Below are 20,165 nucleotides of genomic sequence, written 5' to 3' on the forward strand. Positions count from 1 at the left end.
TATCTAGCACCTGTCATCGGTGTCAGAATGGTTCTGAATCCATTCTTCATTGTCTTCGGGAGTGTCCTAGTGCCAAGGAGGTCTGGAACCTTTTAGGCCAATATTCAGATAACTCGAATTTACATGATTGGCTCTACAGAGGTGCAAGGAGTGGAGATGTTTCTCTTTTCTTTTCGACCATCTGGTGGATTTGGAGAAGCAGGAATCATGACTTATTTAATATAGATGATTCATGGAGTGCTAGTAAAGTGGTGAGTTTGATTCGTAGTTCAGTAAGGGAGTTTCACACTATTTTTGCTATGCATCAATCTCTGTCTCCTCCTTCACTTTGTTTGCATTGGGTTCCACCTCCAGTTCATTCTGTTAAATTGAATTGTGATGCTAGTTGGTTTGCTCCTTCTGACTATGCTGGTTTTGGTTGTATCATTCGCAATCCTGATGGAGGTTGGTTGAAAGGTTGCACTGGGAAAGTCGAAGTGTGCAGTGTTCTTTTTGCTGAATTGTATGTAATTTGAAGAGGTTTACTTCTTGCTTGGGAGAGTCGATTTCGTGAGGTTATTTGTGAAACAGACTGTTTAAAAGCTTTTTTCTTGGTAAACCAAAGAATGCTTAGTAAGGATATTCCGGAATGGGATTTGGCAAAGCATATACAGGAGGTTATGAATTAGAATTGGAGAGTCTCTATTCTTTTAATTCAGAGGACTGCAAATAGTGTTGCAGATTGTATGGCTAAAGCAGCTGCTTCTGTCGCGGACATCCACTCGAATTGGAGCCAACCATGGAGTGAGCTTCAACATCTAATAGATTTAGATATGACCCTAGCCAATTAATTTGGTTTTGTCTCTTTTTTTTTTCTATCTTTTCTATTTAGTCACCAAAAAAAACAAAATTATTGTAATTGTTTAATTTAAAAAAGCAATTAATTTAATAACGTAATTTGAGTTTAATTTTGATACACTAATAATGTAAAATGTTTTATATAATTGTGCAATCACAATCATTTTTTTAAATGGTTATTCATAAAGTTAATATAAAAAGTAGTTATTTTTGCTAATATAACATTATGTGATTGAATACATGTATAAAATAATTTTATACTAATAGTGTATCCAAATTAAATTCTAAAATACCCTCAAAGTAAGGGCAAATCACCCATATAAACCATGTATTGGATAAATTTACATGATTCAACCAAAGAAAAAAATGTTACAAGGATCCACCAAGAGTATATTTCTATATAGTTCGAATTAGTCTAATTCGAACTACACATTCACAGTAATTCGAATCACACATACACGCACTCAAACACTAATTCGAATCAACCTGATTCGAATTATACACATGCTAATTCGAATCAAGGTGATTCGAAGTACACACACAAACTCACGTACTAGTTCGAATTGGACTAATTCGAACTAGGACCCGATATATTGACTCATAGTAATTCGAAGCATGCTGACTCGAATTATGGAATATTTGCCAAAAATACTAGAAAAAGAGTCCTACTAGGGAGCCAATGGCTTATTTGTACAATGTGTACAATATGCTATGAGTTACAAAATGAACATCACCCCCCATAATATTCAGAATAACCATCCGATTACTAGGGATAATAAACATCTCAGGTCATAAAACCACTCATCTCAAAGCTCTAATACCATGCCATGATACCACTCATCCTAGAGGCTTACGCTGATGGAAAAAAGATAATACTAATGGTTATATCTCTACTACTCTCTAAACCTCCATTGTACATATTGTACAAATATTCCATTGGCTCCCCATACTTTCCCTTAGAAAAAATATTAGTACTATAACAATTATTAAATTAAACATTGTTATGATGAGTACTATAAAAGATTTGTAATGTACTCATTACTAACCTATCACATAATAAAAATTTTTAAACTTTATAAAATGTAATTTTTTTCATAGACTCGTATTATCGAACTAATTGAATTCGATTTAGCATTGGTTCCATATAGATATAATTGTTGGTGTATTAAAATAATTGCATGGATTAAATTTATGCTATAGAATTCACGTTCAACTAATATTTATAATTTTTTTTATATTTGTTGTAGTATATTTTTTTATATTATATAGTATTTTTTTCTAATATTTTTGACAAATATTCCATAATTCGAATCAACATGCTTCGAATTACTATGAGCCAATATACCGGATACTAGTTTGAATCAGTCCAATTCAAACTAATATGTGAGTTTGTGTGTATAATTCGAATCAGTAATTCAAATTACATATAAACGTGTATCTGGTTAATTCATGTATACATTTTTCTTTTGGCTGAATTGTGAAATTTTGATGTGCCATTGGCTTATATGGATGATTTGCCCTCAAAGTAATATAATTGTTTTAAGTTCTTAGAAAATTACATTTGATTTAAGTCATATAAAATAAGAGTTTGAAACACCTAAAACAAATTTATCATAATTTTATAAAGAGAAAAATAAATAAATATTATTTTGTGAAATGTTATATTAAAATATAAACAAAACTATTTTGAAATAAAACCAAATAAACTATTGGCAATACAAGCCAAAACCAAAATTCATACCTGATTTGAATTCAACACTATTGGTTAAGGAAAAGGATATTTCTCACTCTAACCAATTATATGAAAAGCTTATTACCATTACTATTGCCTCCATGGCTCCCTATGAGAATCTAGTAATTTCTTTTACCTATTATTATACTTATATAAATCAAATATTTATAGGCTAACATAGATATGTTTTATATTTTAGTAGGATGAATGACATAAATTATAATTACATATTCTTCTGGTGAGTTAAATCCTAAATTACACATTCTAAAGCACCAAAAAGGATTACGAATAAAGTTTTCTTTAATTGAAGCATCGAATAAGTAATAACATAAAGAATTAGACGTAAATAGCATTATCCTATTTTGAAAAAAAAAAATATTTACATAAAAAAGAAAAAAGAAAAAAGAAAAAGGAAAAAAATGAGAAACGAGAGCATATCATATCACTTCAGGACACAGGTTTTGGACAGTCATCCAAATTTCTTCCTCTTTTGCACCTCTCACATTCACACCACAGACAGACCACACCATTTCCTCTCTCTCCTCCAACCCACGCTCTTTTTTCTCTTCTTTTTCTTTTCCTTTCCTTTCTTTCCCGGAATCTCGAAAAATTTCCCGAGAAAATTCACCTCCGCCTCATCAGGTGGGATAGATCCCAAAACCGGATGCATAATCCAACAATAACTCATCTCTCGCCGAGATCATCGTAGTCATTAGATTTCTTTTCCTCCTTCTTCTTCTTCCTATACAGTTTCCCCATTTTTGCACAGTACTTCACTCTTGTTCAGCAAAAAAAAAATTAGTTAATCCGCTAAAGGATACTCCGATTTTCCTCACATCCTTTTCGATTTCTAGCTACTTTATCTGAATAAGAAATAAAAAAGGGGTTTTTCTTTGAGTGAGCCCATAATCGCAATAGTAGCTTTCGATTCTACTAAGCTGCCTTGAGATTTCTAGTTCTTGATCTTATTTTTAATTGATCAATTTTTTCTTAATTTGTTTATTTTTTCCGTCTCTTTGTTGTTGATGATGATTTTTGAGGTATTGAGGATTAACAAGGCCTGAATTTTTGAGTTGTTCGATACAGTTTTTGGATCGCTGTGTTAATCTTAATAGAATCTCTTTGGATCTGAGGGTTTTCGGGAAATAAAGGTGGATCGTTGATGAGACTCTCGGAGTAGGGCAAAATTTTTTATTTTTTTTAAATCGGTTAATGTGTGTGGTCAAGTAGTTTTGTAATTAAGGAAGGTTGAACATATTGAGTTTGTGATCTTTGTGATCATGGATCACGTTATCGGTGGAAAATTCAAGCTTGGGAGAAAGATTGGAAGTGGGTCATTTGGAGAGCTCTACTTGGGTATGCTTTTTTATTTTATTTTTTTTATCATTTATAAAGTCCTTTTTTTTTCTTTTACCCTAATAGAATTAGTTACAATGTTTGCTTCAGATGATTTGGACTTGACACTGCTTTTGGTTTCCTGGTGCTCTTCTTTTGTTTACTTCCAGGTGTTAATGTGCAAAGTGGAGAGGAAGTTGCTGTCAAGCTGGTGGGTGCAATTATTAGCTTCTATTGGATCTTTTTTATGTTAAATGTTTGGTATCCTATTATGTATTTATGTTTTTCTGTCATATTACATCGGTTGATTTTGTTGTTGTGATTGGTATATTGTTAGTTTAGACTCATTCCGCATGTTTATAGGTTTATAGCTATGATTTTATATACTGGTTGGGCTGGTAGGATATCTGCTTAAACTTGGACATGCTTCTAGTACTCTTATATTAGGGAGAAGTTACCCTTTAGAAGTAAGGATATTTAGGATAACTGTGGAGTTGAAAATTTTGGTGATGAAAAATTGAATGATATCGGTGGATTCCAATCCAAATGTGTATTTTTATGTGATCATAGACTGCATGTGTATAGCTTCTCACCGGAGTATAAGGTAGCCTTTTCCCTTGTATAGTCTTAGGTTTGATTGCATGTGTCATTATTTGAAATATCTGTTTCAGACTTTAATATTAATGTACATTTTTTCCATTCTCCCCTCTTCCCTCAATTTTAGGTTAACCTTGTAAACATATTGGGTTGCTCTAAATACATTATGCATGTTTTGGCTTTGTATTTCTTTTTTAACTTTTATCTTTGCTAGTTGATTATTTTCTTTTACATAAGAAAGATATTTGGTTCTGTATTCAATCAGCCTCAGTTATTTATTTATTAGGAAATTTGTTGCTGAGCTGTTTCAAAGTTCTGGTAGTGTCACTAATTTTTCTTCTATCTTCATTGGTTTGTCAGGAATCTGTGAAGACCAAACATCCACAACTTCATTATGAGTCAAAATTATATATGCTTCTTCAAGGCGGAAGTAAGTTTTCAATTTTTCTTTTCCTAATTTTTACTTTTTCAATTTTGATTTGCTGTAGGCAAGGCATGAAGTAAGTTGATAGTCTATGAGCCTGTCTGATTAGTGTGTTCATTCTATTCTGTAGCTGGTATACCCCATTTAAAATGGTTTGGAGTTGAGGGTGACTACAATGTCATGGTGATTGACCTTCTTGGACCAAGTCTGGAAGACTTATTTAACTATTGCAACAGGAAATTTTCGCTGAAAACAGTTCTGATGCTTGCAGATCAACTCGTAAGTATGACCATAATTTGAAGGGAATTAGACTTTTAATGGATAGCTACTATATTTTAACACTTTCCCCTTCAATTTGGTTTACTAGCTAAACAGAGTTGAGTACATGCACTCCCGGGGTTTTCTGCACCGTGATATAAAACCCGACAACTTTTTAATGGGTTTGGGCCGCAAGGCAAATCAGGTAACTGGGTTATCCTGCTATTTGAACTTTAACCTTACCTGGTTGAGTGTTTATGCATGCTGTACATCTCACTTGTAGTTTGAACTATTATCATTAATAATTTACAAAGACTACCAGAATCTTGCTTTATCTCACAACATTTCTGAAGACATTGCCAATGCACGAATAATCCTTGAAATAATCTGTCAATTCTCACCCCAATCAGGTCCCCTGTGAGACACTTAATGGAAAAAAAGTATGCTCGCAAGAGAAGCCAAAAACCGTCACTTCTCTTTGCACATGCAACACTGGTCACCTATTTGGCATCTGAAGTATTGAATACTGCATGAGTCCATCTTTTGTACGGATTGTTTCTTAAATGTCATTGTCAGATGTAGAAGATATGCATGCTAAGCTGGTTTTACTTTATGTTGCACTTAGTCAGACACTGATGTTTAATGTCAATAACTGATACAAAGGCATTTCTGAATTTTTTTCTTTAATGCAATACAGGTTTACATAATTGATTATGGTCTTGCAAAAAAGTATCGTGATCTTCAAACCCATAAGCATATACCATACAGGTACTGAAATTGAGATTTTGTTTTGCCACATGCTGCAGTATGTTAACTTCGTTTCTTGTGCTTGAGTATATCGCCCATACCACCTTTTCTTTTCCAGGGAAAACAAAAACCTTACTGGAACTGCACGCTATGCAAGTGTTAATACTCATCTTGGAGTTGGTGAGTGAAATTATGTTTGGCTATTAATTAGTAAGGTTTCTACGAATTGTATGATTCAAAATGTATGTTAAGTAATTAATTTTAAACGTATATTTCTCTGATAATTCGTGCAGAACAAAGCAGAAGAGATGATCTAGAATCTCTTGGTTATGTGCTCATGTACTTCTTGAGAGGAAGGTTGATAGCAACCCTGGGATTCTTACTTCCATTACTGACTTTCTCATTGTATCTAATTAGTTTAGCAATTATTTTCCAGTCTCCCTTGGCAAGGCTTGAAAGCTGGGACTAAAAAGCAGAAGTATGACAAGATAAGTGAAAAGAAGATGCTTACTCCAATAGAGGTACTATTATTGCAAGCGACTTTTCTGAAAACCTCTGAATATTATGATTACTTGTTTTCTGTTAATTTTATTTGTTCACCCAACAATGGTGTGTCATATCATATTTTCTTTTCTTCAATAAGTTCAACAATCGAGTAATAAGTTAATTATTCTTTCAATTTTAGCTGTTGCAAATAACTTATTTTATGGGTTTATGAGACAGGTCTTGTGCAAATCACACCCACTGGAATTCACATCCTACTTTCACTACTGCCGGTCATTGCGTTTTGAAGATAAGCCTGATTATTCATATCTCAAGAGACTCTTCCGTGACCTATTCATACGAGAAGGTTGGCTAGTATACATGAGTTTCACTGCTTCTCAGTGAAAAATTCCTTTGAGTCTTTGAAAGTAAATTTGAAATGTTGCTTTTTTACAGGTTATCAATTTGACTATGTATTTGACTGGACTATATTGAAGTATCCACAAATTGGATCCAGTTCTAGAGCTCGAGTGAGTACTTCTTTCGGTAGTTATGATTTTCGTCTATGATGTAACAAGAAATGTTCCATTGCATTTTCAGTTGAAGTTAAGAATCCTCTTAATTACCATTAATTATATTAGCTGAAATTTTCTACAGCTAACCGGGAAGCCAGTCGGAAACCCAGGACTATCAGGAGATAGGTTAGATCGACCTTCAGGTATCCTTCTTTTACAGCAAGATTATTGTTACCATGAATAAATGTGTTCAAATTGTTATATGTTTACAGTTTAATTATACTATATGTAGATGGAAAATCTTTCATTGGATAGTGATTATTGTATTTATAACTTAGGTGGGCCAGAGATTCGGGAAAGATTATCAGGTGCTGTTGAGGCATTTGCAAGAAGGAATGGCTCTGGACTAAATCTGCATAGGTCTTCAGATGATGTGCCATCTTCCAAAGATGTGGTTAGTACTTGTTTCAGTATCTTTTCTTTTGGATTTGTTGCTATAATCAAATTTGGTACTTATGAATCATGAGTCAACTACTCAAACTTGTATTTATCTTTTGTTCTTTCTTTGCAGCAAGCTGATTCGGAGAGAACTCGTAGCTCTTCTCGCAATGGCAGTGCCTCAAAAAGGCCTGTTGTTTTGAGCAGTCGGCCGAGTTCTTCTGGTGAGCCTAGCGAGAACCGTTCAAGTAGGCTGCTTGCAAGCAGCAGCCGTCTATCTACAACTCACAGGATTCAACCAGGTCTGGAGTCCAAAACATCATTCACCCGTGCATCCGGGACAAGGGGAGGCCGTGATGACACACTCAGGAGCTTTGAACTCCTGTCAATTGGTACGGGAAAAAGGAAATGAAGAACTGTGTGGTCAGAAGACTACTTGCGCCAAAGGGCATCAGTTCCATTCATGAAACTTCTGAGATATCGCACAATTGTTGATTACTATGTATATTTCCATCTTTATATTGGGTCCATTCAAAGGCTATAGAGCTAATTGAAATTACCTCATGAAGCTTTGGCAGACTTCTTCTATACCTCTTCAAATGTTCTTCCATGATTTATTTCCACATGGACCCATAAGAAGAGATACTATGTTACTCTAGGAATTTGTTTATATGCAAGAACTATATGGCTACTTGATAAATACATTCTCTATATTTGTGTTGAGGAAAAAAGAAAAACGACATGCAAAAAATGCTATGCAAATTTTGCATAATTCCATGCCTGTGGTTGGAAGCCGAATGATTATGTTTCGAAATGTTCTTGAAGCATGACATCATTGAAATCAATCTTTGAATTAATACTATAAATGTTGGCATTTAGGTTTAGTTGTTACACATGGTATCCCTGTGGCACTTTATGACTTGAGTTTTTTTTTATGTTGTAGATTTGTTTGAAATTTTTTAAAGTTTAATTTGGTTAATGTTGTAAGAAAAATGGAATATATACACGTCACGTTGATAAATTGACAAATAAATTTGGTTGATTGATAAACTTTGATAATATTTATTTATAAAAATTTTCTATTTATACTAGTATTAAGTAAATTATGGTTAATTTTTTTAAAAAATAATTGCTTATTTTCTAACCTCCTAATCAAATTAAACGAATATTAATTATATTGGTTTTGGATTTGCAGAAGCAAGACAAAAATACTGAAAACCAAAATAAACTTATCCAATTAAATTTAAACAGTATTGGTTTATATTTAAACCCAATATATGAAAACAAATTCCTTTTACGTCCTATAATTGCCGCTGTTTTACATCTTTTTCCCCCTTAAAAAAAATTCAAAACGATTCCCTTGAAAAATCCAATTCAATATTCAATTATCAATTTCTCAGTCTTCGCAATCGAAACACACTTTTTCTAACACTCGCAGTTTCAGTTGGTAACAGTGCGTCTACGGCACACAGTAAAGCACACTCTTAAATACAAAACTCAAAAAACTCTTCGATTCAATCACTGCGATTTCCACCACCACCATTAATCTCTCTATTTCTTTTCTCAAACCTCAAAACCAAACCCCCCAAACTTAAAAAAAAAAAAAAGAAAAAGTCAAAACCAAAGTCCCAAACTTAAAAGAAAATAAAAAAAAAAAGGAATAAAGGCTATTTTTTTTCCTATTTTGTGCTGTTATTGGTTTCTTCGAGTGTTCAGACCAAGCGACGCTGAATAAAGTTTCCTTTTCGGTGTTCCTCTAATCTCGTAGCTCATGGCTGCTAGCCATGGTTGTTTTCGATGGGAAGTTGCAAACTTAGCAACTTGGTTTTGCTAACCCTGCTGTTAGAACAAGAGCTCGGGGGAGGAATTAGAGTGATTGCTGAAGAAAGTGGGGTTTAGGGTTTTTAGGTGTGTGATTGAAATTAGGGTTGTTGTGGTGTGCATGAGAAGTGGAATTGGGTTCGGGTTTATGATATGGATGTGAAGGAAACTGGGGAGTTGGTGTCTTTGGACCCAGAGATGTTGCAGCTTCAGGAGGTTTCTTCTTTTGCACTGAAATCGAATCCTGGTGTTGCTGAGGAGCTATTCTCACAGTGGCTTTCGCTTCCTGATACTTGCCGCCTGGTACATGCTACATAGTTGATTTCAAATATTGAACAAATGATTTTTCTATGAATGAATGAATGATTTTGGAAATTCACTTGACTGATGATAATGGAAGTGGAGCAAAGAGAGCTAAGTAAAATTTCATACTTTGACAAGTTAAAATTGTTTTTATATTGCTTCATGAGGGTTTTAGGTAGCAAAAGTTGAGCTTAATGTGGCCTGAAATCTTTAGTTTTGGAAGGGGAAGAAACAGAGAATTATGAAGTAAGAAATAAAACTTCTACAAAAGCATTCTATCCTATAATAAGTAAGAAAAATCTGAAGATGAAAGAGAAAGAAAATTCCTTTATGTGATAGTTACATTTGAACCTCAATCTGTACAAGATTTTCATCAATTCTACCTGATCATTTGAGTCCGGCTATGTGATTCTAACACCATTCATATTCATCTATCGTTCTGTATGTTCTCTTTGTGAATAACTTGCTACTCTTCATTTGAGCTTTCATGTGAAACTCTCAGTTTATGGGCACTTACCACAGTTGCCTGATATCAGTTGTTCTGTTGAAATTGAGTTGTTCACTTGTACTGCCTAGTTCCACTGTTCTATTTGTCGTAGTTTCATAATAAATGATATTGTACATATCCGCGGTTTATGCTGTCTGATCCAACAATAGAGAAACTGGTCTCCATTTCACTGTTTTGAAAAATAGAGCTCTGGCTATTGTTCTGAGCTAGAGGGGTTGAAAGTGATGAACTTCTCTAAAGCTCCATGCCTGGATGTTATGTAATAATTGAGGTGGTGTCCTTTATGAATATTTAATAATATAATATTAGAGTATCTCAAATAGAAACTACTTAAACATCCATGAAGAGCACTTATAGGAGCCCTTATAAGGAAAGTGGATTGGATGGATGATAGTCAAATATGTCAGGGTAAAGGGCGACCTAGAAAACAAATAGAGTCAAGTAGGTCGGGGTTAAGGGCGACCTAGAAAACAAACAGAGATTAAACTATCAAAAAGAGAGTTAGGATTTAATAGTATATATGTAAACTCGGCTTAGGTTAAAAACACTAAGGTGTTATTTAGTCCATATAAACGACCCGACATAGTGGGACAAAGTTTAGTTGTTGATAGTTGATACAAGTAATTTCAAATTGACTCTTATCTTGTCTCTCTTATGGCTTGGCTGCGTTTTCGTTATGTTTACCCTGCTTCCTTAGTCAGATATTATACTTTCAGTTTCTTATGCAATATGCATGTGGTGGACATGGTTTGATACTTCCGTGGCTGAATTTTGAGCTGTGATTTTATATAATGAAGGCTATATGAGAAGTTGAACCACTTGGTAGAAAAAAATGGGCATTCTATTCTAGATGCATTAATTACCTTTTTGCTATGAGTTTCTGTTGGCCTCCATGCTTTTTGTTTTCTTTTCTTGTTAATAAAATTTATTCTTTTGTTATGTTTTAAATGGAACAAGCTGTCTCTTGAATTTTATAAATTTTGAAGCAAGGCTGTGGATTTTCAAACATGTAGTTTCTCTGTACTATTTCTTCTCTTGTTAAAAATATCTTTTCTTTAGTTAAAAAATCTAGATGCATAATAGTTGTCTTCGACCTTATTCTTCATAACAGAACAAGCTCTCTGTTGAATTGTATAAATTTAAGCTAGGTTGTGGAGTTCCTAATGTATGGAGTACTTCTGTACTAGGACTATAGAGGATTACTTCTTTTTGCTTTAGTTTAGCTTTTTTCTGTGCCATGTTAACTTTTGTAAGATAGTCATGTTTATTTTATTCTATTCCTTTTTAATCAATGAATTGTGAACACAGGTCAAGTCATTGATAGATGATGCAAAGGCAGGAGCTTTGTCATGTGCACTTGAGAGCTCACCAACCACAAATGCTCTGGCAGGCAATTCAGTACCTTCGTTGTTTCCAGCTGGTACAACACCGCCGCTTTCACCACGAAGTTCAGCTGGTTCCCCACGTACTATGAAACAGAGAAATAGTCCTTCTTCATTAAGTTCTCCACTCAAAGTAGTCAGCGAGCCAGTACGGGAGATCATTCCGCAGGTATTTCTTATTATCTAAACTAATTCTTTATTTCTTTTTCTCTAAACTTTCCATCTTTGGAGTTATGTATATCCCTTATTATACAATTATTAACATTGTTTTGATTGTGCTTGCAGTTCTACTTCAAAAATGGTCGTCCTCCTCCGGATGACATGAAAGAGCATTTCCTATTTCAAATTGACAATCGATTTGTTGGTCATGTGGATGGTCTGCAGTTACATGGTAAGATATGCTATTTGTGCACAAATTAGTTCTTTATGCTGAATTGAGAGATTCTTCTATTTACGTGGAAAATAAAAAGGACATGAAAAAAATAGGTCTTCAACCTTTGTTATTAATCTGTCTTCAATTTGCAGAATTTAAGTCTATTACGAAAGAGATTTGCAAACTTCCGTCATTCTTCTCTGCTGCTCTCTTCAGAAAGATTGATGTCAATTATGCTGGAGCAGTAACAAGGTACCAAATTTCTTGTTGGATACTTGGATCATTCCATTTATGATCTATGGGATTACGCTATCAGATGAAGCATTCTGAATTTTTCCCCTGAAATGTGTACACATTTATACATTTATTTCTTAATGGATGACAAGAAAAATAGAGCTATTACTCATTCGCAGACAGTTTTAGCTGTTGATGAAAGTTTACATTCTATAGCAATAGCCCATTTTTGCTATCCTTTGGTGTTCTTGCCTGATGAATTTGTACTGCTTTTTTAACATGTATTCAAGAGAACAATTTATTGACTATTGGGTTCGAGGCAATATGTTGGCTATGGATTTAGCTACACAAATATATACCATACTGAAGCAACCTTACCGGACATACCTAGTGCAGGTTTTCTTGCTTTTATCATACCCTTGCTCCTATGTTTTTTGGTTGCTTGTTATTGTTGACACGAGTTAAATGTTATGCATTAGCGTAGTCTTGATATTTACTTTTTTGTAGGATGATTTCAAACCTGTCTTGAGGGAGTTATTGTCCACTCATCCTGGGTTGGAGTTTTTGCAAAGCACACCCGAATTTCAGGAAAGATATGGTACAATAATGTTATTTTAGATATTTCTTATTTTATATTACCTAAATAGTTCTCGGGCTGTTTCTCACTACGACATGTGTTGTGCTTAAACAGCTGAGACTGTGATACATAGAATATTTTACTACATGAATAGATCGGGCAATGGCCGACTTACACTAAGGGAGTTGAAACGTGGGAACCTCATTGATGCCATGCTGCATGTTGATGAGGAAGAGGATATAAACAAAGTTCTGAGGTAAAAGCCATTATAGCTGAAATGATAATATCTGAAATTTTTCATTTAGAATTATATCCTTGTATTCCTTGAAAATTCTGTCTATTGTTTGGTAGCATTGATTCCTATTTAATGTTCCCTTTCCAAGCGGTGGTGATGTAACTCTGCCATTCTTGTATTGTTTTTATATGCCCTTGTACTGTGGAAATAAAAGAAAATCTCCATTTCATTTTTGAACGATATTTTGTTCGAGAGAAAGTATCAATTAAAACGTGGAGTATGATAATTCCTCTAAAATGATAATTCCTCTAAAACAGAAAAAGATAAAGTCAAGCGAATTGATATAACTATAAGTGTAGTCTAGCTGCCTGATTTCTGCATATCCAATAGAGCAACTTCCTGGAAGCAGCTCTGAGTCTTCTCAAAAATTAAATGACCGAAGTTTGGAACTGAGGCTACAGGTTGAACAAATAATACAAGAAGTCATCATCATCCCAATTTAGCTTTTAATCTTCCAGAATGTACTGCCTAAGTTGTGGCCATTAACTTTGGGTTTCAACATTTATTTGCAAACTCATTAACAAGCAAAGCAGCCAAGTGACTGAGAAAACAGCTCTATCCCATAGACCATACCAATTCTGGGTGCTAAGAAACACCCTTAAAAATCCAAATAACTTACTTTTGATCCATAGCTGTTGTGCTGGTATATGTAACTTTGAGGCATTTGAACCTGAATTACAGTGTGAATTAATTTCATTTGATTTTAGTTATTTTTATGTGGAGTTAAATACAACACCAACAGAGCCATATCCCACTAGATGAGATCGGCTATATGGATCAAACAATGTTGTTTTGCTCTGTCATGGAATTAAATGTTACGTTGTTTATTTATATGCTTCATTCTGTATGAAATTTCAGGTACTTCTCATATGAGCATTTTTATGTCATTTACTGCAAATTTTGGGAGCTCGACACAGATCATGACTTTTTCATTGATAGAGAGAACCTTATTAAATATGGGAACCATTCTCTTACATATCGGATTGTTGATAGAATATTTTCTCAGGTTTGTTTGGTATTTTACATTAGTGTCAAGGTGCCAAGTTCAGTTTTACTGTTTACAGTACTTTAGAACAAGAAATTTGTTTTCTTTTGAAATTCTTTTAAGTCGTGTGAAGTTAGAAGTTCAATGTTTATTTTGGATGGGTTGGTTTGATATTATTCTCAATTTAAAGGTATTATAAACATGCATGTTTTATTTGCTCAATGATTGAATCGTAATCCTTTTTCTTTTATGGGTCCAAACATGAAAATGCATCTTAACTTTTTCTTTTCTCGCACTTAAACAGGTTCCACGGAAATTTACCAGCAAAGTTGAAGGGAAGATGAACTATGAAGACTTTGTCTATTTCATACTTGCAGAGGAAGATAAGTCGTCTGAACCTAGTCTAGAATACTGGTATAATTCTTATCCTTATCAAATTCTCGGTATCTTTTTGGTCATAGTAAAACATATTCTTTCTTGTATTTTATATATGATAACTAGTAGTCTTGGATGATTAATGAAAGCAATTTATTTTCTTTTACCATTTAGTTTGTCTTTAAAGTTATCTAAGGGTAATTTATGGAAGAACTTGATGCTGGTCTCCTTGGGTCTGAAGTTGCCCATTTGCTGTTGCGTGTGAACATTTTTGATACTGTCATAAGCTCAACGTTCTATAGATACCCATTTGCTGTTGTGTGTGAACATTTTTGGTAGAGTCATAAGCTCAACATACTGTTTTTCCAAAATATAGGTACTATTGGTTCTTTGTTAAATTGCATCACGACTGAGAATGCTCTTTCTAATTGCAGTTGTTCAATGTCAATGTTACTAACTTACAGTTCTTGAAATGTACCGACATGTGCAATTTTGTAGCATTGTTTACCACTCAAAATTGAACTTGAATATTGACTGGCTTAGTTGCATTATGATAATCTCATTATCAAAATTTCACTTGGTGGGATTGTTTTATTTTTCTTTCCTCCTCACCATTAAATAAAAAATTTTAATGTGTTTATGCTTGTTTTATCTTTTTATCCTTGTAGGTTCAGATGCATTGATTTGGATGGGAATGGAGTGCTGACACCAAATGAAATGCTGTTCTTTTATGAGGAGCAGTTGCATCGGATGGAGTGCATGGCCCAAGAGCCAGTGCTTTTTGAAGATATATTATGTCAGATTGTTGATATGATTGGACCAGAGGTCTGTCCTTTTCTCTCTCTTAAATTATAGTTGTTTCTGTTTCTAAGGGCAAGTGGTAATCTTCCTATGTTTTTAGCAGAACGAGGGATTTATTACATTGCGAGATGTTAAAGGCAGCAAACTTTCTGGCAACGTTTTCAATATTCTTTTCAATCTGAACAAATTCATTGCTTTTGAGACCCGTGATCCGTTTCTTATACGTCAGGTAGACACAAGTTTTAGATCCTATTTTGCTCTCAATGAACAGTTTCCGTAAAGTTTTAGGAATATTATAATTCCAAGTATGTTCTAACTTCAGGAGCGTGAGGATCCAAGTATGACAGAGTGGGATCGTTTTGCGCATAGAGAATATATTAGGCTTTCTATGGAAGAAGATGGCGAAGATATGTCGAATGCCAGTGGAGATGTGTGGGAAGAATCTCTAGAGGCTCCATTCTGAGATTAATTAGGTATGTTGAATATTGCTATGCATTAATTCAGTTAACTTAGCGATGATATTGTCTTAGGTAGATTTGTTATGTGATTTGGACAATAATGAACACAAGATTTTTGGATTGCTTAGATACACTTGATTTTTCCTCATTTCTCCATGTCTTGTTCTATGTTTTGTTATACAAAATTTCTGCTTACATTTTAGTAACTTGAATCTTTTATACTCTGGTATTCATGGCTTGGGAGCATAAAAATTGGGTGTAAATTTTGATTGAGTTTATCAATGATAATTTTCACGCTACTTTTTAAAAACTTCCCAGGCAGTTTAAGGATATGGTTAGGGTAAACCTGGGGTATAAATTTTCGTGGTTGAGTTGTATGTATATTTTTGCACATGAAATTTATCCTTATAAATTTTTATCCTCCAATCACAGTTAGGGGGTAAAAATGAGATGAAAATTTTCATATGACGAGTTTATGAAACATATCATAAATCTTATTTACTACTACTGGAGAATTAGTGGAGTTTACGAGGCTATATTTTAGGGTGTTGGAAATTAGGAATATACTTGACAATCTTTTGCAATTGGTTTTAGAACTAATTGGGATAGCTTGACTTACAGGTGAATCAAGGGCAAGGTATATGGATTGTTGTACTTCTAAGTATTTGGTAACTCTTAACACCCTCACAGTATGCAAGCAACAAAGATTTGAAGAGGCCTTATTAGTGGTACATGTCCCTCAATTAGAGGTTACCTCAAGTCTGTTTTGTAAGAAACTTAGAGTAGCATGTGCACATTTATTCTTGTTCATATACATATTTCTTAGAATTATCCGTATCATTAAATTTCTGTAAAGAAACAAAAATATGGAGTCCCTCGGTCTCTATTTTTTTTAAATCCCTTCGTCTTAGGATTTTTCATTGTTTTAATGTCTATTTTGTTCTTCAATTTTGTTACTTACATTGCTTCAAACTTACGACTCTCTTATTTTGTCTTCTTTTTTCTGATTTACATAGTGAGGAGAAAAATGTCATAGCGTCCGTTACTTAAAGACTTATGTTTCTCATTTTCCCTCTTTTTTTTTATTATTTTAAATATATCTATTCAAAAATAGCCACTCTATTTTAAGGATTATTAATTACAATATAATATTCTCTGGTGAGAATCTATCACTGCAATTAATAATAGTAACATAGAACAGTAGAACACCAAAAGTATACTCAAATTTTAACACAAAAGGTTAAATTGCTTCTGCCTATAGCTTCCAAACTGTAGATGCACTGCAAACGCTTGCTGTCTTTAACAGTGTAAATTATGCCAAGTCATTTGTTTAAGTTTTAACAGCAATGATAAAAATGATTACTGCCTAGTGCCTATAAGAGCATGTGGATGTGGTATAGAAAAATTCACATGTTCCATTTGCTTTAATGAAACAGTACTGGTATAGCAAGTATGGTTTGGTTGGATGTAACAGGTTTGTCGTGTGGTCTGAAATGAAATACCAGATACATCCTTGGAATTTGTCCAAAAAGATAGAAAGGGCAGTTGCCAAGACAGCCACGTTGAGCTTGCATGAATGCATGGAGAAGTCACTAAAGTCGAGTTTCGCAAAGTAGGCTGAGTTTCGCAAAGTAGGCCACATACGGCTTAAAACAGTTGGACTAAATACTAATCATAAATCGGCCTTGCAAAATAATAAAGTTCCATTGGGTGTGGCTGAATTTATTTTGGTCACAATGAATGAATCCTCACTTAGTCACTTTATGTATTGAATTTGGCATTTCTAATGGAATTAATAATTTATATTATAAACAAATAACAATAGTAAATAAAGTAGATATTAATTCAAAAATAATAGTGAAAATTATATAAAGCCAAACAAAAATAATAAAGTTTCATAAAAAATATGTATTAATAAAATGATTAAAAAAATTATTTGAGCAATGAGTACTTAAAATTTCATTACAAAAATACAATAATATGCATTAAAGAACTCTAAGCAAAAACATCTATAGTGTAAACAAGAAAAATAAATAAAAAATTGATAAAAAAAAATCAAAACTCAAAATAATACTAAAAATGATAGTAAAAAAATATTTTCTTTGTAAAGCACAGCCATAGAAAAAATACAAGAATTATGATTATTGTTTCTGGCATCTTTTATTATAAATAAAATTGAATGATAAATTAGCAGAATAAAATAAATTTCTTCAATTAGTTTCCAATCTAACAATTAAACGGAAACGCAAAAATTATAATTTGTTGCTTTTGAATTAAAATGCTTTTAAAGAAAAAAAATTTTCAATTTGGTTATGAAAACATTTACCATTCAACACTCAAATTTAGTCTCATTTAATATGATGCTAATTAAATATTTCACTTGTATTTTCATATGCAACAAAACTATTACTACCAAGATCATTAATTTTTTAAACTCACATTAATTTTTTTAAGTTCACTGCCATTTTTGCTTTCATTCTCATTGGAGCTAACATTCAGTTTTCTTCAACATTCAACATACAATAACATAGCAATTCCAATAAAGCTTAATTATTATGCATGCCACTACAATTACCACTACGCAAACCATTCGTGTTTAGCCATCATTAATAAAAGGGCTTAACAATAACTTAAAAAAATTACTTTTTAATCATAACCTACAACCATTGTGTTAGCCTTTTATTTTGTCATCGTATATTACTCTATTTTTTCTTGGTCCACATTTTTTACCTTTACATTAGCTTTAGCCCACACAACCCAACAAAAATATGGGCCCACTATTTCCATCGGCTGCATGTCGCAGTCGCTAAATTTCCTCTCAAGCTTGGCTAAGGAAAAGGACAAAAACCAATGCAATTGTCCATAACATCATTTTTGTAAGCATAAAACGGGTTAAGAAAATAACCCGTGCTAGGATCTGTCTGCACTCTCTCTCAATAGTCTACAACATTACTTAATCACACATATGCACCATTTGAATATTATATTATAAATCTCAACGACTCTGCACACTCACATAGCAATAAGGCAATAAACGTACTTTTGGTTGGTGTCTCTAAATACTAAAGACATGGACACGGTAGCACATATTCACTTTTTGTTTGTTGAGATATAAATTTTTTGTGAATATGATGGTACACAAATATATACAAAATACATATTTTTAGTGTCTCTCCTTTGAGTTAAGACATTGAGACACAACTTATAAAACACAAAATTTTACATTTTTATCCCTTTTATTTTTTAAAATTCTAACTATGTCCCTAATTAATCTAACCCTAATCCCCCTTTTTCTCTCTTATTATCTTTTCTATTCTGTGTTTCTAATTCTAAAATCCTTCTAACCTTCACGTTCCTTCCTCCATCCTCCTTCTTCTATGGCCATGTCCCTCCTCCACACCACCGCCATAGCCATTGCTTCTCCTCTCTTTCTCATCTCCTTCTCTCTTTCTCTTATCGTATCGCCACACCTATCACTCTGCTTCTCCCTCCATTGTTGTGTCCCTCCACATCACTGCCATGGGCCGCCACCACTGACGCCCCTTCTTCTTCTTCTTCTTCTTCCTCCTCTTCTCTCTTTCTCTCTTCACATAGTCGCGCCCATCACCACCATTGGTCATCATCTTCGGTCAAATTTATTCGTCTACACTCATTAGATGTTGCTCAGATCTGTTCATCTCCACTTTTACTTAAATTAATTTCATTAAGAAAGGCGAAAAAAATCAACAAGATAGTGGTCGACCATTTTTGAGATTTGTCTGACTCACCTTCGTTCTCTTTTTATTTATTTAAACCTGTTTCAGATTTTTGTAATGAAAAAATTGAATTGTTGAGCTGATGAATAAATGAAAGCTGAAGATAGTATTTTGCAATAAAGTTAAAAAATTGCAGGTGACGGTGGCGTGGTAGAAAGCTATGGTGGCGGCAGTGTTGATGGTAGATGATGGTAGAGAACTAATAAAGATAAAATGGACATTTGAATTAAATTGTTATGTCTTGTATACTGTTGCCAAACACGTTAAAAAATTTATGTCTATCTGTGTCTATGTCTTTTGGTATAGTTGTGTTTGTGTCCATATGTTCTGAAGACAATAACCAAACAAAGCCTAAAGTACAATGATATATGTAAAAATTTTTCAATAATTACTGAAGGACATAAGTGATTCTAAAAAGACTGGAACACCAGACCTAATTGACCTCTGTAAAAAATGAGAAGCCCAAGACTCATCAATTCAATGGAGAAGACAAAGAAATCGTAAAAAATTAAGTCAGTTTAACTTATCTTAAAAATTAGCTTAAATTTGTTGTGGTGTGAGAGTAGTTCAATAACAATTCTTAATTTTTATTTTTGTTCTGATACTATATATGAAATTAAGTAGATCTAACTTATCCCAAATCCAGTTCGAGAAATAAAAGTTTTCTCACACTTATAAAGACTATCCGATTTTTAATTTTAGATAATGTAAGACTTAATAGAAATTGCCCAAAAAAAAATATAGGCACAAAAAATTCCACCATCGAGTGCTTCGAACTGTAAGCTGAAAAGTTGTGTAAAAATTCTATTTTTATTACCTCCTACCTTGCAATATAGGAACCTATTAACCTTGTATTTAAGCGGAAATAACACTACTAGAAGATAAACGAAGTATATGATAGGGAAAATTTTTTAAGTATATTAGTATACTGA

At 33.4% G+C, this 20,165-nt stretch overlaps 2 protein-coding genes across 3 annotated transcripts; both read left to right on the forward strand.

Moving 5' to 3' along the window:
• LOC107617367 (casein kinase 1-like protein 10) lies at positions 3,028 to 8,223 on the forward strand. Its single transcript, XM_016319124.2, has 14 exons — positions 3,028 to 3,925; positions 4,075 to 4,115; positions 4,862 to 4,931; positions 5,056 to 5,204; positions 5,293 to 5,388; positions 5,881 to 5,951; positions 6,049 to 6,110; positions 6,224 to 6,287; positions 6,367 to 6,451; positions 6,654 to 6,780; positions 6,870 to 6,943; positions 7,071 to 7,131; positions 7,267 to 7,382; positions 7,500 to 8,223. Exons 1-14 carry the CDS (start codon positions 3,850 to 3,852, stop codon positions 7,776 to 7,778), a joined length of 1,371 nt encoding a protein of 456 aa, XP_016174610.1. The 5' UTR covers positions 3,028 to 3,849; the 3' UTR covers positions 7,779 to 8,223.
• Positions 9,041 to 16,451, forward strand: LOC107617366 (serine/threonine protein phosphatase 2A regulatory subunit B''beta). 2 transcript variants are annotated; one of them, XM_016319121.2, is made up of 13 exons: positions 9,041 to 9,490; positions 11,307 to 11,549; positions 11,666 to 11,771; positions 11,906 to 12,005; positions 12,278 to 12,383; positions 12,495 to 12,585; positions 12,679 to 12,820; positions 13,718 to 13,865; positions 14,149 to 14,258; positions 14,888 to 15,044; positions 15,121 to 15,249; positions 15,343 to 15,493; positions 16,100 to 16,451. In XM_016319121.2, the coding sequence occupies exons 1-12, from the start codon at positions 9,341 to 9,343 to the stop codon at positions 15,481 to 15,483; spliced, it is 1,623 nt and encodes a 540-aa protein (XP_016174607.1). In that variant the 5' UTR covers positions 9,041 to 9,340; the 3' UTR covers positions 15,484 to 15,493; positions 16,100 to 16,451. The 2 variants fall into 2 exon arrangements, with proteins under 2 accessions (XP_016174607.1, XP_016174608.1); XM_016319122.2 differs by having other exon boundaries at positions 15,124 to 15,249.

This window comes from Arachis ipaensis, chromosome B09, assembly GCF_000816755.2.
Source record: "Arachis ipaensis cultivar K30076 chromosome B09, Araip1.1, whole genome shotgun sequence".
Lineage (NCBI taxonomy): Eukaryota > Viridiplantae > Streptophyta > Magnoliopsida > Fabales > Fabaceae > Arachis > Arachis ipaensis.

What these genes read in the sequence shown, in the direction of transcription:
- LOC107617366 (XM_016319121.2), top strand. Translation starts at nt 9,341, where the DNA reads ATGGATGTGAAGGAAACTGGGGAGTTGGTGTCTTTGGACCCAGAGATG. An exon ending in ACCGGACATACCTAGTGCAG is followed by an intron (nt 12,384 to 12,494) that starts GTTTTCTTGCTT and finishes ACTTTTTTGTAG; the next exon opens with GATGATTTCAAACCTGTCTT. An exon ending in TTGATATGATTGGACCAGAG is followed by an intron (nt 15,045 to 15,120) that starts GTCTGTCCTTTT and finishes CTATGTTTTTAG; the next exon opens with CAGAACGAGGGATTTATTAC.
- LOC107617367 (XM_016319124.2), top strand. Translation starts at nt 3,850, where the DNA reads ATGGATCACGTTATCGGTGGAAAATTCAAGCTTGGGAGAAAGATTGGA. An exon ending in TATGCTTCTTCAAGGCGGAA is followed by an intron (nt 4,932 to 5,055) that starts GTAAGTTTTCAA and finishes TCTATTCTGTAG; the next exon opens with CTGGTATACCCCATTTAAAA. An exon ending in TGGGCCGCAAGGCAAATCAG is followed by an intron (nt 5,389 to 5,880) that starts GTAACTGGGTTA and finishes AATGCAATACAG; the next exon opens with GTTTACATAATTGATTATGG.